Source organism: Acomys minous, assembly GCF_964271855.1.
Source record: "Acomys minous genome assembly, chromosome: 1".
Taxonomy (NCBI): Eukaryota; Metazoa; Chordata; class Mammalia; order Rodentia; family Muridae; genus Acomys; species Acomys minous.
In genome coordinates, this window is record NC_140483.1 from 10,083,529 (window position 1) to 10,109,938 (window position 26,410).

Here is a 26,410-nt window from a genome sequence, read left to right on the forward strand (position 1 = left end):
GCTGACAGAATGTACCCGCCAACTCTATCACTGTAAACACCTCGATCTGGTAATGTTACCCTTAGCCCACAACCTCCAGGACTGACAATGTTTATAGTAAGTCGCTTGAGACCCACTCAGGTGTTAACCCAACAGCCCACTAGGAAAAACCACCCGGCCTACCATAAAATGTAAGAGAAACATTTTCTTCTTAATATAAAAGAGCCCTCAGGAGAAGAGGGGAAAACCCACACAGCAAGTATGGTAGGAAGTGCTGGTTTGCCTGACCCAGGCAGAGGTGGAGACCATCAAGGGATGGCAGAACTGAATACCCAGAAAGGGGTCTAGTCGCACCCTGACCCCTTAGTGAGGAAAGCACCGCCATCCATGACAAGCTACTTCAGAGTCCTTACAAATTCCACACTCTACATGCTCCAGGACACTGCAAGCCATGTATCCAAAGACATAAAAGTGTCCATCCGCCAACTGGACAGGCACAGAGCAAAGCTGCACAGGGACCCACTTACTTTCTTATCTGTAGCATTGTTAGACATCTGTGCAGCAACGGAATGCCCAACGTGTGCAGACAACAGGGCTGCTCCATTGTTCTCCGACTGGATACAGGCCATGCGCATTTGCTGCCACCACGGGGACACAGACTGAGAGTCCCATGTCTCATCGATGGCCACTACAGAGGCAAGAATAAAAGAAAAGGTAACATCTTACCCTGTCAACATGGGCGTGTTCTATATGTTCTTCATCCTTTAAGCTTAAACCAAATCCCTCAAATATGTACTTGCATATTTCTAAATGCACTATAAAATTAATATTGCATGCTAGCTAGGTTTTTGTCAACTTGACACAAACTAGAGTCATCTGAGAGAAAGGAACCTCAATTAAAATGCCTCCATAAGCTCAACATGTATGCAGCCCTGTGCAGCATGTTCTTCACTAATGACTGATGTGGGAGGGCTCAGAACACTGTGGGTGGTGCTACCCCGAGGCAGGTGATCTGGCTGAGCACGAGAACAAGCCAGTAAACTACACTCCTCCAGTCTGCATTTCAGCTCCTCTAGAACTCAATCAAGTTCACTGAGCCCCTCAGGCAGACTATTACCTGCAAGCTTAAGAAGAGATCACCCCACTCCTCCATGTTGCTTTCGGTCTTTGTCATAGCAATAGAAACGCTAAGACACTGCACCTGATTTTATTCCGCACATGTACCTTCCATGTCTTTATACAGTTAGTCAAGCTTTTTCTGAATCAGTATCAAATTCTTACTTGAAATATTTTGCTCATTATGAAAAAGAAATATTGGAGATGGGGTATAAAATTGTCATTACTTACTTTATGTGTATGCGGTTTTGGTCTGCATGTATGTCTATGTACCACATGTGTGTTTGGTGCCCACAGAGGCCATATGAAAGGCCATCTGGAACTGGAGTTACAGACAGTTGGGAGTCACCATGTGGGTACTGGGAATTGAACCTGGCTTCTCTAGACGATCAATGAACATTCCTTATCTCTAAGCCATTTCTCTTACCAAAATACACAAAATATTATCTCTCCCAAAGACCACTTTCTGGTGACACTGCATCTTCTGAGGGCTGACTTTCACTGTCTTATATGAAAGCATACAGCAAATGCGCAGCAAGCTTTTGCCTAGTGCATGAAGAATGCACTGTGTCCACGGCGCCTTATATATTCAAAGGATCTACCTGCTAACTGCACACAGCACTGAAATGTTTTCCACACATAGTCTCTTTCTGCTCAGAGGACTCCTCCTGTCCATGTGTGGCATTTCAACCCCTACATTCTGTTTCTGAGCATCGAAGTAGAAACCCCGAGAGCACCGGCCCACAAAATGCACTGGTTTCCTACCTTTCATCTTGCTCAGCAGGGACAGCATGGTGTGAAGACAGCAGACAGACTGTGGTTTGTCCAAAATATCCTTTTCCTTTGAAAGCCAAACACTTAGGAGCAGAGACTGAAATAAAATTTAAATATTTTCAGCCTAAACAGTATTTAATATAAGGAACATTTCACACATGTGCATGTGTGCATTATGAGTTCACACTTTCCTACAGTGCACATGTGTGCATGATGAGTTCACACTTTCCTACTGTGTGCATGTATGCATGATGAGTTCACACTTTCCTACAGTGCGCATGTGGTCAAGGTGAGTTCACACTTTCCTACAGTGCACATGAGCTCATGGTAAGTTCACACTTTCCTACAGTGCTCCTGTGCTCATGATGAGTTCACACTTTCCTACCGTGCTCATGTATTCATGGTGAGTTCACACTTTCCTACAGTATGCATGTGCACAGGGTGAGTCAGCTGTTTAGCTAGGTGCTTGCTCTATTGTGTAATGTGGGAATAGACTGAGGTAGTTTACCCATGAGATCTCAACATCTGCTGGGCACCTGAATCCCACCCCTCTGTCTCCTCTTAGGTTACACACTACCTTCAAATCTAAGCCACAGTTACGAGAACACTGGCAGGAAGGGCAGCACTGAGACATTTGCTGGAGAGGAAAGCACAGCTGCAGGCTCTGATAGGAGCCACAGGGACAGCTATCTTGTTCTTGCTCTTGCCAAAGATGCAGGAACATGGTGGTGGGGAACACACGTAAATTATCAAGCTCCCATTCTAAAATCCCTAACAAGCTATGAAAGATATATTTTAAACAAAACCACTTTGGTGAAAATGAAAACCTTTCTACAACATCTTTAAGATTTATAAAACTTAATCGATGATTCTGAGATGAGGAAAACTTGAAGAGCACAGTGTCACATCGGTAAGTGCTGGTTTCTCCATTACTTATAAAATTGCAGCGGCTTTTGTGGAAGACCTTTGAAAAGGATTGGCTCAAATGCACTAGTCTATGTAACTCTGAGACAGTAAGAGTAGGAGATGAAGGTGAAGTGTATGGAGGAGACATGTTTACACAGGTCACTCAGGACTAGGAACTGCACGAGGGGTTTTATATCACCTTACATTACATTATATCACCTCATATTGATTGCAACATTTCAGAAACAGTGGATGGAGTCCCTAATTCCCAGCACCATGCACATAGTGACTTAGACCTTCAGCTGGAACCTAACTCACATGCTCTCTTTTCTCTTTGTTTAAAAAGGCTTGAGCACACATACACACAAATACACACATCAATGTGCATATATATGTAACTTTTACATATGTGAAATCACTCATAAGCACTCTTTTTAATGTGAAATCATATTTCTCCCTCTTTTCCTTTTAAGTTTCTTCTGTGAACCACTTTCTAGCTTAGTCTATATAAGAACTTAAAAGACCCCAACTCTGCCCTTACTTTCCTCATGGTCATAAAATAATGACAATGTGTCAAATGCCAATAGTTACATAAGCTCTATGTTCTGCTACCAGTGGCTCATATGATGGAGAGAGGACCCAGCAGCCACTGACTTACAGATCAGAGCCATATTCTAGCATGTTATTTCTACCACTGGTGACCCAGCATGCTGCTGAGTGCATATGACTGACTCCTCTTACCCTGTGTATCCACGGTCTCCCTTTGCTTTAGACTGCAACTGGCTTCACACAACCTGTTGTTTAGAAGCACAAACTGATTCCCAGTCAGAACAACTGTCCCCTTGCTTTCTGCCCACGTGCACGCGTTGTGTTGCATCGGGGCAGAACGTATCACCCTTGGGCTCGTCATTCAGTTGCTACTAGATTTACCTACTGGTTACATGATAAAATGTACGACCAGACTTTACAGAAAAGCACATCTGCGTCTGGTGCATGGCTGCAACCCTGCACATGTGAGGCTGCGTCACACATGCAGGATCATGAGTTCCAGATCTGTCTGTTACACCGCAAGACTCTCTCACTTGATTCTGCCCCACAAAGAAATAAACAAAACGCCACCAGGTTTTTAAGTGTACTTAAAAGCTTGGTGTACAACACACTTAACAAAAAAGTTCAAAACGCTAATTACAGTGGCAACCCAAGACTACTTTAGGTGGCGATGGCTAGACAAAATAAGCCTCATCCTGTGAGCTCTTCTTCTTTCTTCTCCCATGAATCCTATCCCAGGCCTTTAGCAAATTCTGAACAAGCAAAACCCTGTTCTGCTTTTTCCTTCCCAACTCTCCCCGTGTCAGCCCCTTCCCTCTCTTGCGCAGAGTCCTCCTTTGTTCACTCTCTAAATTTTTTTCGTTTTTCTTTTTAAAAATAAACTTAAAATTTCCTGACAGGTAACCTTTGTTCAAAGGTAGATCTGTACAAAATGCAGATGAGTTCCCATCAGAATAAAATAAAATAACTGTAATTTTAGAAACATTCATAGCCAAAAGGTATTTTAAACTTCAGGGACAATAAAGGTGACTACAGAGACATATATTACAAAGGACACAAATATCACAACAGGAACATCTGCCACAGAAAATCAACTACCAGGTGGATACAAAGGAAGACAGTGTTCCAAGTCAGCACAGCAAGGAACAAGCACCATGCACTATCTGACCATGATAGCATGAATCTGGACATATGAATCAGCCTGTTCCATATATAAACATGCCACATATGAACAGTTGTGAAATAATACTGAGGTAACAGATTAGGAACAGCACAGACTATAAAATTTAGCGAACTCCTTTACCTGAGCTGCATTTCCTATTATTTCCTCAACACAACCAGAACTTAATAAAACCATACCTGCTCTGAAAACATGAACACACTAACATAGCAATAAAGTAACTAAATTGAATGTAAATGCCTGGCAACAGAAATACACCTGAAAAGCTTTTCCCCTCCTCCCTTGTTCCCTCTAAGACATGGAGGATGACTGAACCCAGCCAGGGCCTTGGCACATGCCAGGCATTCACCTTATTGATGAGCCTTCTTTTTGCTTTTTAAATTTTGAGACAGGGCTTTATTAGGTTAACTAGGCTGGCCTGAATATCCACAGCCCAGGTAGGCCTGAACTCTGTGATCCTGTCCCCCAGCCTGAGAGACTGGTATTATAGACATAGCTATGCTGTCATAGCTGGATGGAAGCCTTTCTAAAATAGTGTTTTTTCTCTTCCTCCTCCATACGCCTGCCCAACCCCCTGACTCCACCTCAAGCTCCTCTTTTTACGTTTTGTCAGGAGGCGGTGTCCAGCTGCTCTCAAGCTCACGGCCTCCTACCCCAGCTTCTCCAAGTGTTGCGATGACAAGCATGCACTTTATGAACACAGCTCTAATAAAGCTATCACTTACAATATGTTAAAATGGAAATTAGACAGTATAATTGTGTTGCCAGTGAATATGCAATATAAACTAAGAAGGCTTCATTTCAACAGCTCAAATCTGAACCCCTTCTTTCCAGATTCTTCTTTGGAAAGCACTGCAGATTTGATAGTAACTAAAAAGAAATGCACATGGGGTGGTGGAAATGGATCCATGGATAAAACACGTGCCAAGGAACCATGAAGCCTGGAGTATGAATCCCCGGAACCTGCACAGAAGAGCCTGCCTAGAATCCTAGCCTAGAATCCTAGCACTTGAGAGGCAGAAAAGAGGATCCCCAGGGAATGCTGGCCAGCTAGACTAGTTGGAATTAGCACACTCTGGGTTCAGTGAAAGAATTTGCCCCTATAAGTAAAATGGAGCACTATTGTGGAAGACACCTGACATTACTTTTGATAATCCATAAAGATCTGGATACATGTGTACATAAAGACTCAGAGGAACACACATACACACATGACAAAAAAAAAAAAGGAAGAAAAAGAGGAAAGAAGGAGGGACGGAAGGAGGGAGAAAGGAAACAAGCAAGGCAGGCAGGCAGGTTGGCAGGGTAGGCACAGTGAAATCTCAGATCTCTTCTCACCATGTCCCTTAATATAATATCTCACCCAAGATCAAAACCAAGAAATGAATATTGGTAAAAATCAATTCAAATTTCACAAGTGACAATGTACTTAATTGTATACATGCAAATGCAATTTTAAAACTTAATTTTGAGACAAGGTCTCACTATGTAGCCCTGGGTAGCCTGGACTCACTATGTAGACCAAGCTGGCCTCGAACTCAGGGATCTGCCTGCTTCTGCTCCAATGTCCTGAAACAAAGCCTTATGCAATTTTAGTGCATGAACAATTCTGAAACATCATCGCTACAACTAAGAGAAGGAAGAACCGGAACAAGACAGGGTCCACTGTGCTACTCACAAAGGTCACACAGAAAGAGTTATCCCAGTTTATATCTTTTAAATTGGCCCCTTCCCACTTTGCTTATGTTCTTTAAGTGAACGTTACAATGTGCTTCTCAATGGTTTTTTATTTATATAGCAACTATGCCTTAAGGATACATGAAGTCTACATGATCCATCACTTACTAAAATACATTTGCTTATTGATATTCGTGTGCACTTTAGCTGCCTTCCCTCCTGAGGCACACACTTTCACAGACTAATAGAAAAGAACCCATCTTTAAAGGACTTCTAAATGTTCAATAAAAGTCCTTCTGAGTACAGTACCAAGCTCACAGGAGTGGGCTGTCCAAAACCTGAGATGTGTGCTGAAGTGTGAAAGACCACTGTGTGTGCGCGCATGAACAGTAAGAAGGGCATTTGGTGTGTAAAGATTCTGCCCTTGAAGATCTGAAAATGGTGATATAGATTTTATACACATTTTAGCGAAGTCTGTTTTTTAAGAGCTCGTTTAGTTCTAATGTATCAAAATCTACTGTAAATGCACCCACCCAAATATAGATTCTATATTTGAGCCGCAAAATTTATATGGTAATTGTAATTTTCTTTGATCATTTCAGGCTTTTAATGTATGTCCTTGATACGCTAAGGATATTGATGTGAAACTTAACACTTCTGTGGAACATGTGGAAAGCACTCAGTAACAAAACCTTACCAGTAACTGCTGAGGACTGAGTCCAGCAGACTCCAGGGTGTGGCACATATCCTCAGTGGAGCTTTCTCCATGCAAACACTTCCAGAAAAAGAAACTGCCTAGCAAAACAAACAAACATGTTACTGATGATGAATATTCAGGTTAACAGTCTTACTTACCTGTAAACTGGGATTCCAGGGAAGCAGGACCAGATGAAAGAGAATTTCCGTTGTTGTTTTGTTTGCGAGGGGGTCTCTCTACATAGCCCGGGCTGCCCTGGAACTCACTGGGCAGATTAGTCTCACCAAGTCCCACCTGCCGCTGACCCCTGGGTGCTGGGATTAAGGGTATCCATTCCCAAAAGAAAAGAACTTAACATCTAAATTTGACTTAACAGAACAGAAGGCAAATCATTATGCCTTAAAGCTGCCTCTTGTGTGTGTATAGTATGTGCACATGCACAGGTGGAGGCCAGAGGTCAATGTCAAAAGTCTTCCTCAAAAGTTCCCCACCTTATTCTTTGAAATAGCTCATTCACTGAACCTAGAGCTCACCAGTTAGGCAAGACTACCTGACCAAAGAGCCCCAGGGATCCTCGTCTCTGTCTCCCCAGTACTAGAATTATAGGCAAATGCCACCATGCCTGGCTTTTTACATAGATGCTATTTCAGACTACGGTCCCCATGTTTGGACGGCAAGCACTTTACTGTATGACCCATTCCTCCAGCCCTAATACTTTCTTTTCTTTCTTTCTTTCTTCTTCTTCTTTTTTTTAAACTTTCTTATTAGAAGGCTTATTAATACAATTAAATTTGTATGACATGGTGTGTGGACATCCCAGAATATATCATTGACCAATATATATGTGTACACACACACACACACACACACACACACACACACACACACACTTCTTTGGTCGCTGAACTTCAAAACAGAAGCAGGCACTGAATTGTACACTTACACCGTGACTTCTGTAGAAGAGGGAGGGCGTACAGAGCGGATTTCAGGGCCTTACCTACCTAGAGCCACGTACTCCTCTTCACTTATCTTCTTTATGCTGAGCGCATCCTTCTCATACTCTAGATAGTCAAGGAAGGTCTGAACAGGCAGCACGCCATCTGAATCCTCAGAAAACCGGACAGTGGTCTTGGTGTTTTCTTGTTTGTACTTTTCCAATAAGGCCCGGAGCTTCAGGAGTTCCTTGTCATCCAGCCTCAGCAGCACAGCCAAGTCCTTCAAGACAAAAGTCTCTATGAACTGCCTGCCACAAATGCTAGCCCATTATCAGAACTGAGACTCCAGGCTGGGGAGCAGTGGAGACTTTTAAAATTACTATGAAATATGACACAGGTAATGTACTGTTTCAAATGTTAGTTTTAAATAACATTTCATGAATATGAGGCTATGTAAATAAACTAACAGTGCCATTTTAGGAAGTTTCTTTTAGAGTACTATACATCTTCTAAAAGTTGGGTCCTAATAAATACATATTATATAATAGAGAAGCAATCATAAAGACCGTCAGTGTAACTTTACTTTCCTAAAAAGTTCATGGTAACTAGAGAATGCCACCATGAATGCATTACTAAAATGCTAAAATCTAAAATCCCCCAAAGAGAAAAGAAGATATCAGAATGTATTCTTTTATTTTTCAGTTTATACGGTTAGATATGTAAATTGAAAGTTTACATCAAACCTTAACTTTCACTAAGACAGGTTAATTTTCAAACAAGTATTAGAGGTGACTTGACAGATCATTTTAATAAGCCTGCCTTGGATAAGCAGAAGACACAGGGGTTCTGGTGAGGCAATTCACACTAGAGAACAGTTTTATCTCGCCAGTTTCCATTAAAGGAAACTTTGAATACATGTTTTAGAGCAACTACTGCACTATACTAAAGACTGCAAGGGACTGTCACTACTTGATGTTTTACACAAGTAAGACAACACTTAGTACAGTTATCTTTAACACTCTGACCTGAGACAGGCTATTTTAGAATTGTATTTCAGTGCATAATTCACAAAAGAGCAGGCAGCATTAATTTACTAACAGTGCAGAAACTGACCTCTTGTCAGGCAGAATCTTTTTTATATTTTCTTTAAAACATGGCCAGTGAGACAGCTCAGCAAGGGAAAGGGCTTGTGCATTAGCCTGATGACCTGCGCTCAACAGCTAGAGCCTGTAGTGGACGGAGAAGTAACTGCAAACAGGTGGCTCTGTCTACCACATGAGCTATGGCAGGTCTATACCCACACTCACAGGCATACAAGCAGTAATAATAAAATGAAAAAGGAAAGATAAAAATTAGGGTTTTGTCACATCAAAAAACTGAAAATATTTTTATTGTAAAGTTTTCAAAACATTTTTTTTAAAGACACATGTGGTGGTTTGAAGGAAAATGGCCCTATAGATTCAATATTTGAATTCTTGGTTCCCAGTTGGTGGACTGTTGGGGAGGATTAGGAGGTGTGGTCTTGTTGAAATAGGCGTGTCACTGGAGGTGGGCTTTGAGGTTTTAAAAGGCCAGGCCAGTCTAGTCTCTCTGTGGACCAGGGTACAAACTCTGAGCCCCATGGCTGACTGCCTGTGTGCTCCCCATCATGAAGATGGACTGATGCTCTGAAGCTGTAAACAAACCCCCAATTAAAGCTTTCTTTTATAAGTGCTGCCTTGGTCATGGTGTCTCTTCATAAGCAATAAAACAGTGAATAAGATATCCCCTTGAAAAAATGTCTAGAGTATTTCAAAGGAATGTAACATAGTAAAGATGAATCAGCAGTGAGAATTAATATTTTATGTTCTTTTTTAAAAATAATTTGTTTATTTTATTTGCATTGGTGTTTGGCCTGTATGCATGTCTGTGAGAGGGTGTTGGATCCTCTGTAACTGGAATTACAGATAGTTGTGAGCTGCCATGTGGGTGCTGGGAACTGAACTCAGGATCTCTGAACAGCAGCCAGTGCTCTTAACTGCTGAGCCACCTCTACAGCCTCTATTTTTATATTTTTATAAATACAAATTAAGCAGCAAGGGATAAAAAGGAGGCCTGATAGAGAAAATATACCTTTCAGTTCTTAAAAGCAATAAGAAACCCACCTCAAATCTTTAATTTTCTATTGTTTACTCAAAAAGTTTAACATTTGAAAGTACTCAGAGGGATTGCTGTGGTAACACTGATTGCAGCTACTCACGTTATCAGAGAACGGTGTATCCGAGTGAAAATCAAGAGAATTTAATTGATTGACAGATTCATAAAGATGTAGTAATTTCAATTTACTGGCACAAAACTGTAGCAATCCTTCATCAACAGACTCAAGTTCTAAAAGGCAGAGGAAAAACATATTAGACATAGTTAACAGACTCAGAGCTTCATAATCTCCTAAATATGTAATTCCTTAATAAGCTAAATACTGATATGCCTATCACAGATTTTGAAAGCAAAGATAATTTTCCCATTATAGTAAAATGTCCAGCTTTTTAAGTGAAAGCATTTTCTAGTATGTCGAGAGGAGGTACAGAGCAAGAGAGATTTCTGTATGCAATTATATTTAAGGAGACAACCTTGACAAACTCTGCTTCGCTCATCCCCAGGTGCTCACTGTGCTTACCTGAGGATGTACGTGCACATGTAAGGCTGCTTGGCACCTGCTGTGCTTACCTGAGGATGTAGGTATATGTACATGTAAGGCTGCCTGCACCTGCTGTGCTTACCTGAGTATGGGTGTACACATGTAAGGCTGCTTGCACCTGCTGTGCTTACCTGAGGATGTATGTACACATGTAAGGCTGCCTGGCACCTGCTGTGCTTACCTGAGGATGTATGTACACATGTAAGGCTGCCTGGCTCTGCTATGATCAAGGCAGGTCAAAGACAATAGAGTTCACTCAGGATGAATGTATCTTCAAGACAGCCTGGCAGAAAGGCCTGGAGTAGATGTCCACTAATATCCTCCACCAATTAAGTTCATTTTGTTCAAGAGTAATGCTGAGGAAATATTCCCTACCTGGCAAAACTTAAGTATTTCTCACTAATGTGAAACAAGCACATTCTCTGAAAAGCCAGATATGGAAAACTTGAAACACTACCCATGTTCTCACAGCTATAATACAACAGCATACAAAACTCTGAAAATTTTCAGGACTCTGCTTTATCAATAGGACTTGAAACTGACTTATTTTTAGTTTCTGTTTTGTGATCTCGCTTATTTTCTACATAATACCAAATCTTTTGTTAATGCTTTCAAGGGATATGGGACTCTGTAAGTACAGTATGTCTTTTCAGTGAGTTGTCTCCACTAAGGTGTGGGCTCTAAGACATCCACTATTTACCAAGAGCTGACTTTCTAAATCTACTGAAAATGTCAGGAATGAAACAACCTCAAAATTAGATGCTTTATGTCATGCGAGAACTTAATACGGCTTTTTAAAAGTCATTGTAGCTTAAATATGATTAAGTATAAATGTAATTAAATATAAATCTGGCTTCACATATTACTGTTAGGAAAAAGTCACGAGTAGATGGGCTCAATCTACTGCACACCACAACTTAACTGATACTAGGAATCTGAAGCCGGTTTATGCTCGGCTGAACAGAATATGGAGTTACAGTCCACAGTTCAAAATGTAATTCTTTTCAGACAGGCTTAAACAAATAAAAGTCAGCTGTGCTAATGTAATCACAGGCTGTGAATTCTGAAACGCTCTCCCTTGTTTATAAAAGGATGGCACAGTGCAGTGTATATGGCTACATCATGTCACCATTACCCCAGTCAGAAAACATTACATAAGAACGTTCCTAATAGAAACCTCTTTTCTCCTAGGAGGCAAAGCAAAAGCCACAGATAGCAGAAGAACCTGTTTAGGTTTTCCTGCTGTTGTCTGTAAAGACTGGGTCTGCTATGTACCCGGGCTGGTCTTTGAACTCAGAGCTCTGCCCACCTCTGCCTCCCAAGGGCTAAGACCAAGGCTTGTGCCATGACCCCAGGCCTGTTTGGTTTTTGCACACCGTCAGCTCATCACCCTCATCCCAATGGCTTTCACACTGATCTGTAATTCTCAAAATAACAGTTTCTCTTAATTCTTTTAAAATTTTTATATTGTCAATTAATTAAGTTCTCAGCTTACAGTTTTACTTTTTAATATTTAAAATAATACTTGAATAAAACTATTCAAGAATTTGACGTATGCTTATATTACATTTTCAGCATATTCCGCTCTATCTTTCCCAACTTAATGTCTACTTTTTTTTTAATTTTAGAAACTTTACTAAAAAATTTTTTGCAAATAAAAATATAACATCAAAATTATCCAGACACACAATCTACAGGAGGCATCTGGAATGGAAGCTGTGGAACTTCACATTAAACGTTGATGTTTTAGCCGGGTGTGGTGGCGTACACCTTTAATCCCAGCACTTGGAAGGCAGAGGTAGGTGAATTCCTGTGAGTTCGAGGCCAGCCTGGTCTACAAAGCAAATCCAGGACAGCCATGGCTACACAGAGAAACTCTGTCTCGAAAAACCCAAAACCAAAAACCAAACAAAACAAAACTTTGCTATTTTATTAACACTCTTGAGGGATGGGAGCTTAATAAGTATGGTGTGCCCATTTTCTCCTTTATATACCCACTGAGTCCAGTTTCTGCTTCCCATATACTCAGGGTGTGAGGCCATCCACTGGAGTGTGTGTGACCTAATAGGAGCCCACACCCCTAAAGAAAATGGACTTTCCACCTCCAGAAGCCATCAACTCTCACCAGCTCCTCAGGAAGGAGTGCAGGCTTATTAGCCCCACTGCCCTCAATGCAGTGATGTGTACTGACTTGACACAGGTTTAGAGCAAGCAACGGCAGCTGTAGTGGCTTCATGAGTGCAGTGGTTCTGTCCAGTCTCCCCTTCCACCCACCCACCTCTGGTCCCCATTTTCAAAATGTTCCCTAGGCCATGGTGGAGGGGATACAGCACAGACGTGCTGTTTGGGGTTGCTTCTCATCACTCTGCTCTGCACTGACATCTTTCCTCACAGTAGTGAAACATGAACAAAAACTATTCCTAATAACTTAATATAGTCAGGGACAGTTCAGATGAAACTCAAACGCATGCTAGATGGGAAATCCTTTAAAGCATTAAGAGTATAGAGTAAGGGCCCTATTTTATGTCTACCTGCCTATTCCTTCTATCTACTTTCCAATCATCTATGACTCATTTCTATATTAGTATAATGTGATGGCATCATATGTCCCATAACGAGATATATAATCTGAAATAAAACCATAACAATATACATTACCTTGATTTTTTAAAGTGTCCATTAAAGTCTGAGTAACGTTTCTAAGGCAGGAAAATGGTAAACGTTCACTGGCCAAAATGCTTTCCAGAGCCTAGAAGAAACCATGAGCAAGTCTAGTGATTATACAGCAACAATTTTGCTTTAACTTTATATATACATATATGTGCCTGTATCTTTGCTATTCCCAAGTTCAACACACACACCTGAGAATTTAAATTACATTAAAAGTAGTATGTGATGGATGGATCCTATGTCCAGACTGAGAAAGAAATAACTAGAGGGCAATTTCTGGGTCACAGAATGGCCACACAACATAAAGAGGACACAGCTCTTCTCCAACACAAAGTCTGAATTGGTCTCTACTAGGAATGAATGATAAAAAAAGGGTCCTGGCATGCCAGTTATGAAAGCTGATCAGCTCATTACCACTTGTGAACATGCACATGGCATGCTGCCACTATTCCATGCTAGCTACACAGTACACACTTTACCCTCCAGAGTCTCAACCTCTCCAGACGCTTAAACATCTAAAGTCACAGGTTCTAAGATACGTCATCATGCCTGAGGTAGCAAGATGAGTCAGGGGAAGCATCAATGAGTCAGGAGCAGTTAAAGTTCTTATTTATCCTTTTATATTAGCATATTAAATTGGATTTTGTCTGAGGAGACATGGTTTAAAAGCCCCTTACACTGGATGTGGTAGGGCACAGGACTCCCAGTACTCAGGCAGCAGAGGCAGATGATCTCTGTGAGTTCCATGTAAGCCAGAGCTACAGTATGACCCTATCCAAAAATAAATAAGTATAAGATAAATATTGGTCTCATAACCCAATGACTTTGGTATTTCAGGGGTTGGAATGGGTACAGAAGGTGACTCACAGAACTACCAGTCCCATAATGAGGCAGCCATCTCTAGTACAGAAGGAAGGGACCAAACAGACTAAAGCCCAGGATAAATGTTAACTGCCTCCGTTTTTCCAACAGGACAGGCCGGTGGGTGAGCACACTTCCTTCCCATCACTGGGTTCAGTCTCCCAAAGTCTTTATTGAACTCTGGCCATTCCTCTAATGTTGTGAGGTAATAGACAATTCTGATTTTTCTAGCTTTTTAAATAAAATCCATGCTTTCGTGTATGAACTGGTGGCATGGCGAGGGGGGAGGAGGAGGATGAGAATCCTTCATATGACAGCTGGTGCCAGGCATAATCCCAGCTGGGCTGCTCTGTGGTGGACAGCAAGGATAATGATGGTATGAGAGAGAATTCTTGGCTTATGACTTTCTCTATGAGATTCACTAAACTCTCTCAGATGGCTGCCTTGTCATTACAATGTCATGTTCAATAACTGAGATTTCTGTCCTGGGGTTAGGAAAGTCAATTAGCAGTTAGTGGAATTGAAAATTACGAGTAAAGATCACAGAGAATTTCTTGCTCTATAATAACAATAAAGTATTTTGTTTGTTTGTTGTTTTTCCAGACAGAATTTCTCCGTGTAGACCTGGACTCACTCTGTAGAACAGGGTGGCCTCAAACTCAGAGATCGGCCTGCCTCTCCTTCCCGAGTTCTGGGATTAAGGGCACATACCACTACCACCTAGCTAATAAAGTATTTTTTTTTAATGACTCCAACAGAAATAATCCTTCACTAATTTCTCCTACATATGCGGTGAAATAATAAGATACAAACTAGTCTCTGCCCTTGGTCCCTGTGCTCCTGTGACCTCTAACAATGATAGTCTCTGAGTGGCGGGTGCTAAAGACTCTTCTGTTCTAATAACTGGTCTTGGCCCCAGCTCCTGAACAGGCATGTTAAAGTCCTGCAGATGGAAAGACTGAGAGAATGCTCTGTTGTAACATTTAGCGTTTGCCCCCAGATTCCTGATACAGAACTCCTGAGACCGCTGTAGCTGCACGGGAGAGAACATACACATCTTCTGTTTCAGTGAGGTAATTTCTGGTAGTCACAAGACAAGGCTGGTTACCACAGCAACCAGCCAGGAGCTTAGAGAATTATAATTTTTAGCCCTACTCCTAACCTTGAGGAGGAGAAGCACTGAAGGGTAAGTTGGCTAACAATAGTCAATGGTGCAATCAATTGTGCCTAAGTAATGAAACCTCCAAAACCCTTGCAGGAGTAGAGGCTTTGACCTTCAGATAGGTAACACCACATAACATGCAGAGGCTCTGGAGTGACAGGAGGCCTGCATGCCCCTCGCCACAAGCACTACCCCATGCAGCTAGATAGCTGTCAGTAGTTTTCAGTATCTGATTCAACATATAAATAACTCAGGTGGCTCCCTGAGTCTGTGAGCCATGTAGCAAACAAAAACAAAGGCCAGGTTATAACTATGGTTAGAAGCATAACAACCTACTGGCTGCAACCGGCATTTAAAAGTGAGGCAAGTTTGATGGACCTGAGCCCTTCAGGTCGGTAAAGTCAAAGTTGATCTGACTTTCAACAATGAGTCTGGCAATACTGCGGAATGTAGGGCGGTGGCACGCGGGACTCCAGACTACAGGTGCAGCCAGGAGAAGCAACGTGTCGCCTAACACAGCTGCAGAAACTCACAGCCTAGCAACCCTACTCTCAGGTGTAAGCTCAAGAGAAACCTGCAATGTGTCCCAGGACACACACAAGGAAAACCAGGCACTGTGGTTTGACTAAGGTACTGGAAGCAACCTAAGTGGTTCAATAGCAGGAGAGTGAGCGAGCGTGACTACAGCATGTACAAGGTTACAACTGCAGCCCTGCTCAGCATGGGCACCACAGAAACACACGGAAAACAGAACACAACAGACACCATGTCTCCAGCTATAAAAAGCTGCCAACACATCAAGAGCTTCAGAGGAGCTACACAGAAACAAGCATTAGCAAGAGGGCGGCAGCTGGGCCCCTCGAGCTCCAGTGCGCTCCTATTTCCTGAGGTGCTGTTGTACACCTGTGCTTGTGTTGTTATTCTGATTCCACTCTTCTGCATGTATGTATGTGTGTGCATAAAGCACATACAATCACATATATAGTAATATTACTTAAGCTTTTCAAAAGGGGAGACAACAGAGACTCCTACATGGGAATAAGAAAATACAATTTTTCTCAAGGTTGACTGACACATCTAGTTTCTCAGCAGTAAAGTTCACTTACTGTACACACTTACTTGTTTCTTGGTTGCAGGGTACTTAATATCAAGAATCAACTCCTTTATTTCCGTTTCAAATGAATCTATAATGAGAAAGTCAGACTGGAATTATCAGTTTAATAAAGAAAGATGTTTCTGTGAGAGAAAAGGAGCTGTCTGTACTGACACTCTGTGGACTCACAGGTTCCCCCACACCAGATGCACGCACACACCATCCTCTCAGAGCACTGACAGGATGACATGTCCCTCCCCTCGTCCTGGAAAGGGGGTGGAAACAGCTCAGAACAGTTACGTTCTTTGCTGCACTCGCAAAGCCACAATGCTAGGACTGATTCGAGGCACCTACCAAGCCTGGGGGCTTTTGTTTTCAGCAGGGCTGCCAGCTTCTTCACTAAGTGCAGGTCTTTGGCTCTTTCACTCTTCTTATCACTAAAATAATAAGCATAACTATTACACAACATACGTTTGTGTTCTTTCTAATCCTGATGCAATCCAACTTGGTTTGTCTGTATGTGTTTACTTGTATGCTTCATATTTCACTTTAAAGGGATCATCTAGTGGTACAACAAACCACAAAACACTAACTATGAAACAAACAAACAAACAAGCCCAAGGTAAAGGGCTATGCAAAGTGTGCAGAGCAAAGTCACAGCAGACACAAAGCAACTCTTACCTCAGGGCTAAGTGGAAAGGCACATTCACCGCTTTCACACTTGCAGACACCGGGTCCACAAGACAGATCTGGTAAGTCTGAGGCTGCCAACTCTGACTTGTCACGTTGTTTAAGCCCATTATTTTGTAGCCAGGATACAACAGCCTAAGGCAATCACGTACCAGTGGGTAAGATTATCAGCAAGAGGAGAAAGGCCACAGGTGCTCTGACTATAACTACATCTTCATCAACTCAGGGGCATCCTCTGGACAAATAAACACTGATACTAGGAATTTAAGAGAGGCAGACCCGACTTGGACGAAGGAGGTCTACTTTCTCTACTTTCTACAAAGGCTCTAGAAAACTCTAAGAACACAACCAAACCTACGGTCGAATGGCAAATGAAGTGTGTGTGCCTTGCTAGAAAACCCTGGTAGACTGTTCCTCTGGGGTCTTCATAACATAAGGAAAAGACAAGTGGCTAGAGCAAGCTCACTTACATCAGTAGCAGACCATGGCATTCTCAGTAACACTTCTTTGCTATGTAATACATAATCCTCAATTATGCACCACAGGGAAACCACGACAGAGCATTCTGCAATCCTCCCAGTGCCTTGCAGTCTACTGCATGCTTTATGAAAAGCTCCCCTGTGCTTCTCTCCGGGACTGGCAGACGCCAGGGCTGGCAGCTTACCTGCAGTGCTTACCCACGTTGAAAGCTCCCACTCTAGGCCCTTGCTGTGTGTTCCACACTTCCAAAATCCCCCTTCGTGGTGCATAGATCACAAGGAACTGAGCTACTCGACTGGGACCTTGAGTATTTCCAAAGGGGGAGAAATCTCCCTTTTCTGGTACTCGCTCATGGAGGTCCTCTACAATTTGAATCCACCCGATCTGTGCATCCCGATACCCTTGCAGACAGAAAAAGGTAGCATATCAGTTTCTTCATCTGGACTCAAAAGTAGGTCCTCATGCACGTCTGACTATTTAGGGGGAAGGGAGAGCATCAAGACAAGATAGAGAAGTACATTATCTTTTTATTAGACTTTAAACAGAAAAGACTTTTAAAAATGTAATAACCTGTCACCAAAACATATTTACTCAGATCACTCGTTTCTTTTTTCTTTTTTAATTTTTTTTCCTCACTCTTTTCTTTAAAAAGAAAATAAAGTTGACATCACCAAAGCTTCCTGAGTTCATCTCTGCCTCTACTCTGGGAAGTGTTAGTTTGGTAGTTAACATACAAGCAAAAGATAAAGTTGCCATCCTGCTATTCACACTGCTGGGTGGTGTAGAAGAGGTAGAGCAGGTGGCACATGGAAATATTAATAGCCAATGCTGTGGTGCTTGGGGTAGCCCTCTTATAACTAATACACGTGGAAATTACAAGTGACGGAAGCAGCTGGAAAACACAGGCAGCGATGTCAGAAACAACAGTGGCCTTACAAAGGGAAAGGAATGTTGCACGGGCCAGAAGCTGACAAGGACAGAATTGCAAATAAGTGCAGGAGGAAGAGGTCAAAGTGCCTGTGACAAGCAGGAGCTCAGTGGGAGCTCGCACAAGGCCCTGGCAGCACAAACCAACCCAAGCTAACCCAACAAAAAGCCAGTGCTTCAGTTGATGATATGTCAATTAACTACCAGTCAAGTGTTGTTGACCTGAGATGACATTAAAAAGAAAAGTCACAGGGGACTGAATATTGCTACCAACCAAAAGATGATAAAGTTGTTCAACTACTGGGGTAAAAAGTGAGGCAACGTTTTCTCCATTTTTGTAGGGAAGTACCTTTCCACATCCGTATTGCGATTCCTCGAGCTACATCCAACAAGATAACTCTGCCAAAATCATCTGTGACTGCTGCCAGAGTATTACAAGGAGAGAGGCATATGCTTTCTCCATGGCGTCTAGAATCCGGAAGTCCAAATCTATCATTAAAAAATAGATAAAATCTAAAATCACACTCAAAGCTAGAAATATAGAATAGTAAAATGCATAAATAAAATAGGCTATGCCCATTTCTAAATGAATATAAATCCTGCCTGGATTAATAATTCATCATATCTGGCATTTACAACAATAATACACAAAAGAAAAGCATTTCCATAGTACTATCTTGTCCTTTCAGTTTTCTTTGAGTAAGAGTCTTGTCACAGAAAACACAACAGGCAACTGCACTGCAGGATGCTCTGCTCCAATACAGGCTCTTCTGTTTCAGTTCCCCCAGTGTGCCCCTGGTGTGGTAGGGAGCACATCTTGTTGACACCCACACATCCATCTGTGATGGTTACCTCTGATGCCGGGAACGGTACCTAGGACATGATTAAGGCACACTTCTGGAGTGTCTAGAGTGTGCTTCCACAGAAGGTAACGAGCACTCTGACCTGAACAGATTAACCCCTTGATTATTAATACAACGGCATTATTAGGAGGTGGTAAAAATCAAAGAAGACACCTAACAGAAAGCTGTAGGTCACTGGGGCGGTGCCCTTGGAAGCAATAGCTGGCTCTGGCCTTTTCCTGGGTCCCATCTCTGCACTCTGCTGCCACCTCTTCCCACTGCAATGATGCTCTGCTCGAGAACACTGGACCAACTGACAATGGACTGAACCCAAATAAACTTTTTCATCTTTAAGCTGTTTTTGTCAAACATTTTGACCTCAATAACACAAAAGTAACTAGCCCACTGTTCAAAGCAAGAACTTTCCTTTCCTAAAGAGTTTCTTCTCAAACGCTATTGGCCTATGACCAACTTATGAGATCTATCAGTGACAAAAGTAAACAGGAAATGAAAAGGAAGGGAGTACACATAGAAAAAAACCGTGAGGTCAAGTGCTCATTTGGCTAATTTATTTTAAAAATTTTTTTAAATTTTATTTTATATACATGAGCACTTTATCTACATGTACATCTGCATGCCAGAAGAGGGCATGAGATCACATTATAGATGGTTGTGAGCCACCATGTGGGTGCTGGGAATTGAACTTAGGACCTCTAGAGGAGTAGCCAGTGCTCTTAACTGCGGAGCCACCTTTCCTGCCCCTTGACTGATTCTTGACTGCTGAGTGAATCCAGAATTCAGGTGTATTACAGTACGAAGTAAGAAAAAAGGCTTGAATACAGTTCAGTGGTGCAGTGCTTGCCTCACATGAGCAAAGTCCCAGCACTGTCAAGAAGAGTGACTTTGTAACCTCTTTATTTACACAGTAATGGATGCAACCCTACAAACCTCACAAATTTGATTTTACTAACAGTTCATTAGTCCACTTTCTCCAGTGAAGAACATCTTTAAAAAGAGGAGCTGGAATATTACTTCCTTTTTTATGGTTTTTCATATTTAGGTTATAAGCAACAATTAAAAAGAAAGCCAAGCAAAAATCAATCCCTCTCTTGCAAAAAACTTAAGAACAACAACAAAAACCCTACTGTTCACAGATACACTGATGTTCTAAAATCCAAGCCAGCACTGTAAAGAGTCTCGCTCTTCAGGGAACTCATGTTCTGGTTGAAAAAAGAATCCTACATGAGGAGTAATTCTCAGAAGCCCACAGGTCACAGAGTCAGAAGACCAGCTAAGGGCCCCAAGTAAATGTAAGTGTAACAGCAGTGAGAAAAGTGTATGACTTGCCTCACGGCTAGTGGGGTGGCTGGCTCCATCTTGGGCTTCTGCTTCTGGACAGTTTCTTCCTCGTGCTTGCTTTTCCAACCAAGCCAACCACTGAAGAAAGGGGACACAAATGAATATTGGCCTCAAGGCGCTTAGCGTGCAGAGTGCCAGAGTCTAGGTACAATCAAGCCAGATCCAAATCAGACCATTTAAAAATGCCGCTTCATTACCTGGCAGCACTAAAGAGAGCAGAAGTCAGTTTACTTGCAACTGCGAGCGCCACATGAGATAACAGCGGCTGTGTGCTGCCCTGCAAAACAGACAGGCAGAGACAACTGAGATACAACCTGTTTTCTAGAGAAGACATATATAAAAGTGCAAGTTGCAAAGTCTGCAGCCAGAGCCCTTTCTGGAGGCACCAACCTCAGCAGCAGCAACTGTACCCAGTTAGCGCTAGGATGCAAAAGTGAAACCCACTAGTGGCACAAGCTGCTTCTGTCAGTGTTCTGGCCCCAGCAATGTAAACTAACTCAGGGCCTGCAGCAAGGGCTTCCCACTGTGCTGAGCCGCTTCCCTGGAGGGCTGACATAACTAGCAAACAGCAGTCACACCAAGATTTAAACAAAACTCAGCTGTCAAAGAACTAATGGCTTCAGAGACACTATTTATTGGTTTTACCTTGGGATTTGTGTTGCTGATACACAGACAGAGACACACAAACACACATGCCTGAGCCAGGTGCATGCCTGTAATGCCAACAGTCAGGGAGGCAGAGGCAGGAAGATCTCTATGAGTTCGAGGCCAACCTGTCTTAGAAAGAGAGAGCAGGACAGCCAAGGCTACACAGAGAAACCCTGTTTCGAAAATCCAAAAACCAAGCACTCACACAAAAAAAAACTTGTTTGCACACACTCAGTAGCACATACCACACACACACACACACACACACACACACACACACACACATTCACACACACACACATTCACATACACACTCCACACAAACACTTCTATAGACAATAATTTCTTTGATTATAAAAATTCTTTAGAAGGAACTTGTGACTAATTTTAGCTTCAGGTAAAAATCTATAAATTTAAACTTAATTTTTCTAAGGCCATGTTACTGTATCTGATTTTTAGGCAATTTTTAAAATTCAGAGCAGTTCTACTCATGATGAAACTCATACCTCTAGCGCATAGAAGAAGCCAGTGAACGGGCTGGACCCTACAGTGATGTACTGAGACATGGCTGGGGGGCTGTTCTTAATTGCAGCATTGAATCCACCTATATTGGAAGCAGTCTTCATTTGATCAAATGGTGACAGAGTCATGATACCTTATAATAAAAAGAAACAAGATGAAAGCCACAGTTTGAAAACATTAAAATGACTTTATTTAAGCTATTATTTTCACTTCTGCTTTAAGATACTAATTTAGTTTTATTTAAGTCAAAAGTAATTTTCAAAACTACAAATATCTACGTTAGAAAGTGCTCATAAGGGCTGGGCGTGGTTGTACATGTCTTTAGTTTCAGCACTCAGGAGGCAGAGGCAGGTGGATTGCTGTGAGCTGAGGCCAGCCTGGTCTACAAAGTGAGTCCAGGACACTCAAGGCTACACAGAGAAACCTTGTCTCGGAAAAAAAAAAAAAAAAAGAAAGAAAGAAAGAAAGTGCTCATAGATATTAAATCGCTAGCCTGAATTGCAAGCATTTTTTTAATCTCTACTACTTTAATATCTCCTACAATAATATTATACTTTTACCAATTGTTTCAACTCATTAATCCTATTTTTTCCCTGTACTTATCAAAAGCACTTGGGTTCCCTTTCCCTTCTCACCCATCTTAGATGCACATTTTATTACAGCCCTTCCCACAAGCCTTTGCGCCAATCTTATTCCACATGCTCTCAGAGTAAACCTTAACCTGAGAGAACCTGCAGCTTCTGCTCTTCTAAGGAACAGCTGTTCACACCGGGCCCACCCCAGCCCCACTGCCTAGCACCTCCTCACACTCCCAATCCTCTGCAATCCAAATGTCGAACAAACCAGACTGTTTGGCACTAATGTCCCAGTGCAGATTGGCTAGCCTGATGTCTTCAGCAGTACTAAGTTCTGCCCTACACACTGCCATATGCTGGCAGCTGAGTCTAGACGAATACCGTCTTTTGTAACAAGTTGTAGAATTGTGCTTAATGCATATAGGGTGACATAGCTGACCGAGGGCCCCTCTCCTCTCTCATCCCTTCAAAAGCTGTGGAGCCATTAAAAAAATAACTTCTTATTCAGTGTTTTCATTAAATATGATGTTTTCCAACTATAATTCTATTTCCATAGCTTAGATTTTCCTGTTGGGATTATCATCTTGTTAAGTTTTTCCCTGAACAAAGTCCTTTCCATATTGTGAAACACCCTGGATTTTCTCTGGAAATAAATCTCCATAAAGTCAAGCCCACTGGAAAAGTCCCACATCTACCCCAGGTCCTATGAGGGCCTCCTTGACAGTGTGGCATGTGACAGGGGCCTGTACTGAGCAAGGGAAAGCTGCATGGCTATGTGGGTACTATTCCAGGCAGGGGAGCAGCAATTACAATGCTTTGCAGAAGGCTCCAGGTGCTCTGAGGAGCCAGATCAGCACAAAGGGACACAGTGAGAGAGGGCTAGGAGACAAAGCCACCAAGCACCAGAGGAGGTCATGCCACCCCCCCACCCCCCCTCACCGAGTGCATCTGGGAGTGGCAGAGGGATGAGGGAGGCAGCTGGAAGAAGAGTGAGAAAAGAGCAGCAAGTGTGAGGAGAGGAAATCAAGAATCTAATACTGGATGTCAAGTTTGAATAACCAGTAAAAATGCTCAGACACAGAGCTTAAAAAAAACATGTGAAGCCCAAAGAACGGGTTAGGACTAGACATGAAGAGTGGAGATGCTGTAATTTTATTTCTTGTTCTTATTTGTTATTTTTGAAATTAGGAAACGGAAACATTTATTGTGAAACAAACTCACCCAGGCCTGGCTTCTGTGCCTCTCCCAGGCAGCTGCTCAAATCAAGCCAATAAAGAGCTCCAGGCTGCCAAGGCCGGACAGCCATGCTCTCTCTTGGGTGCTGTTGTTTCACAGTGCACACCCAAGCCGTCTCTATCTGCAGTACCACGCCTCTGAACCTCAGACCACATGTCTATCTGCCTACCTGAGTCTCTGCTAGAATGTACCAGAAGTCGACATGCAAAACCTAACTCCTGCTTTGCCCCTCTTATGTATCTTCCTTGTTCTCCTTTCGGGGAACAACCTGCTCAGCCACCCAGCTGCTTCAACTGACCAGGGACAGCATCCCCTGGGAGCCCATCACTTAGGAGGCCGAGACACTCGGTGAGGGGTGGGGGTGAGTCTCTGAATCCTTTTTCCCTCATTTCTCAGACTCAGGGCTGAGCAAGTGTATACCTGATTCACACTGCTGCTTCTGCTCTGGGTCCATCACTCTCACATGGCTGAACTTCCGAAATACCCCTGGTGCTTTGCTACCTTTCCCACACCTCTCTCTAAAGAGCACCCAAGGGATGTTTTTGGTTGTGTTTATTGTTTAGGACAGGGCCTCTCTACATAGTCTCAGCTGTCTTAGAAACCAAACGCAGAATAAAGTTTAGCTTCCTTATCCTCAGCTCTGACCCCTCTGCATATCTCCACTCTGACTTTCCCCCTTCACACTCACTCTATCAAGCCACGCTGACCTCCCTCTGAGGTCCCTGGGGTCCCCAGGCCTATGTTCACATTTTGTCCTCTGCTGAGAATGCTCTGATTACAAATCCCCCAGCAGCTCCTTCTCACCCTTCCTGTCTCAATCAGGTGTGTTCTCTGGAGAGGTCTGCCCTTAGCACTTAGTCTGTGCACTTCCTTTACTCCAGAGCAGCGGTTCTCAACCTTCTAACACTGTGACTCCTTAATACAGTCCCTCAGGTGTGGTGACCCCAACCATAAAGCTTTTTTCATTGCTACCTCATAGCTGTAATCTTGCTGCTGGTATGAATAGTAATGTAAATATCTGCTATGCAGGAGATCTGATATGTGACCGCTGTGAAAGAGTCCTTGGACCCCCAGGCTAGAACGGATGGTCTAGATCACAATTCTGCTGACTTCCTCCGCCACAACCTGCTAGTGTTTTGGCAGCCACCACATGTACTCATATAGTTCTGATTATCAATATCAGCAGAACCAAGCTTTCTCAGGGTAGGGTCTGGATTGTCTTTGGTTTCCAGCACCAGCTCTAGTCCCTAGGGAATAATCAGTATTTATCACTGAATGAGGTAGTTAAGACCATTACATAAAGATGTACATAAAGTAAAGTTTACAGTACCTCTTTTTTTTTTTTTGTAGGCTGGGGAGTAAATGAATAGAATAATGTTTTCTATCCAATCATTTTCCCCAGCCAGCTTCAATGTTCCAAAGTCTAATTAACAGAGCAGGGAGGAGACCCTGGGCTGAACTCAACACTTTGGAAACTTTATGTCAACATTTTTCTTAGCAAAAAACTAAAGATGCACACCAGTGAGGCATTTGTTAGAGCAGCCCATGCAAGAATGATACACAGGACCATGCAGACAGACTGGGAAGGCCTCTGTGCCAGACACCGTGGCCAGCCCTCCACAGAACTCCTCAGGCCTTTCCTAGACCAGACTTCCAACAGTTCCTGCTGACTTCTGGCTGAATTCAGACCATGGGAGTCTCATCAGGAGACCAGACAGAGAAAGGAGAATGAAGATGGGACATCTTTTTCCCTGAGAGCTGGCTGTCATGGGAAGAAATCTGCTTTATATATGTTCTGTTGGTCCAAAGGTTACTTTTTTTTGTTTGTTTGGTTGGTTGGTTTGGTTTTTTTCAAGACAGGGTTTCTCTGTGTAGCCATGGCTGTCCTGGACTTGCTTTATAGACCAGGCTGACCTTGAACTCACAGTGATCCACCTGCTTCTGCCTCCAAGTGCTGAGATTCAAAAGTTACATTTTAAAAAAACTGATATATAAGACAATGATAAGAATCAGAATGTCAGTAGTCAAATTACATCAAATTATTGATGCTGGGGATATAATTAAATCTTTATTAAAATTGCTACTCTCTTATAAAGACATAAGCCTAGCATAGAGAAAAGTTGGAACTAATTTCCCAGTGTCTCACTAAAGGTAGTGGATTTTTTTTCACACAACAATGTAAATTTCTAATAAATTAGATATTTCAATAAAGAGTGGAAGAATAAAAATAAAAACAGAACTAGCAATGCTTACCAATACTAGCATGATCAATAATAGTGTCAATATCTTGTAGACCCCATTTCTTATAAGCTAATGGTGGTGGTTGTATGTTCTCATTGCCTGATGCTGCAGCTGTCAAAAATAAAAATCGGACAATCCAAACAATTATCATGGATAGAATAACATTTTATAAAAAATATAACTAGTATATAATTTACTGCTCTAAAATGTCAAGTAATAATGAAGCACATTAATGAAAAAGGCATAAATTGAGATTTAGTCATGCCATGGCAGGACACACAACACAATTGTCAACAGACCCTGCTGAAGCTGTCCTGAGGGAAGCAGCAGTCTTCACCTGTGGCAGCCAAACTGGCATGAGCCTGCAAGCCGTCTGCTGCCCAACAGAGGAAAGAGTTCAATACCATAAATAAAACAACTTCTCCCAACAGCAAACTTCTACAGTGCCCAAGAGTATTGGCCTCAGCTTGTTTTGTTTACCAAAGTGTCTAGAGAGGTTTCAGGGACTTATTGATGTACCTGACAAATACAACCTGGCAACCAGCCCAGACTTTGTTATGTTCTTATACACAACAAATAAACAGGGATTGGGGTGTAAATAAATAAATAAATAA

General features: G+C 42.3%; 1 protein-coding gene across 5 annotated transcripts in view; it reads right to left on the reverse strand.

Annotated features, from left to right (window-relative positions):
• Positions 1-26,410, reverse strand: part of RAB3GAP2 (RAB3 GTPase activating non-catalytic protein subunit 2) — an 88,711-nt gene that overhangs the window by 23,758 nt on the left and 38,543 nt on the right. For 4 of the 5 annotated variants that reach the window (XM_084785222.1, XM_084785221.1, XM_084785224.1 and 1 more), the window contains 15 exons: positions 25,809-25,907; positions 21,729-21,877; positions 20,772-20,851; positions 20,563-20,652; positions 18,723-18,862; positions 17,631-17,847; positions 16,958-17,101; positions 16,631-16,713; positions 16,303-16,367; positions 13,149-13,239; positions 10,053-10,180; positions 7,880-8,093; positions 6,879-6,976; positions 1,861-1,966; positions 507-667 (listed from right to left, as the gene is read on the reverse strand). In XM_084785222.1, coding sequence (XP_084641348.1) covers positions 507-667; positions 1,861-1,966; positions 6,879-6,976; positions 7,880-8,093; positions 10,053-10,180; positions 13,149-13,239; positions 16,303-16,367; positions 16,631-16,713; positions 16,958-17,101; positions 17,631-17,847; positions 18,723-18,862; positions 20,563-20,652; positions 20,772-20,851; positions 21,729-21,877; positions 25,809-25,907 — 1,865 coding nt within the window. Of the gene's footprint in view, positions 1-506; positions 668-1,860; positions 1,967-6,878; positions 6,977-7,879; positions 8,094-10,052; positions 10,181-13,148; positions 13,240-16,302; positions 16,368-16,630; positions 16,714-16,957; positions 17,102-17,630; positions 17,848-18,722; positions 18,863-20,562; positions 20,653-20,771; positions 20,852-21,728; positions 21,878-23,540; positions 25,761-25,808; positions 25,908-26,410 lie in introns of those variants that run through there. The other variant, XM_084785225.1, reaches the window with a different exon arrangement.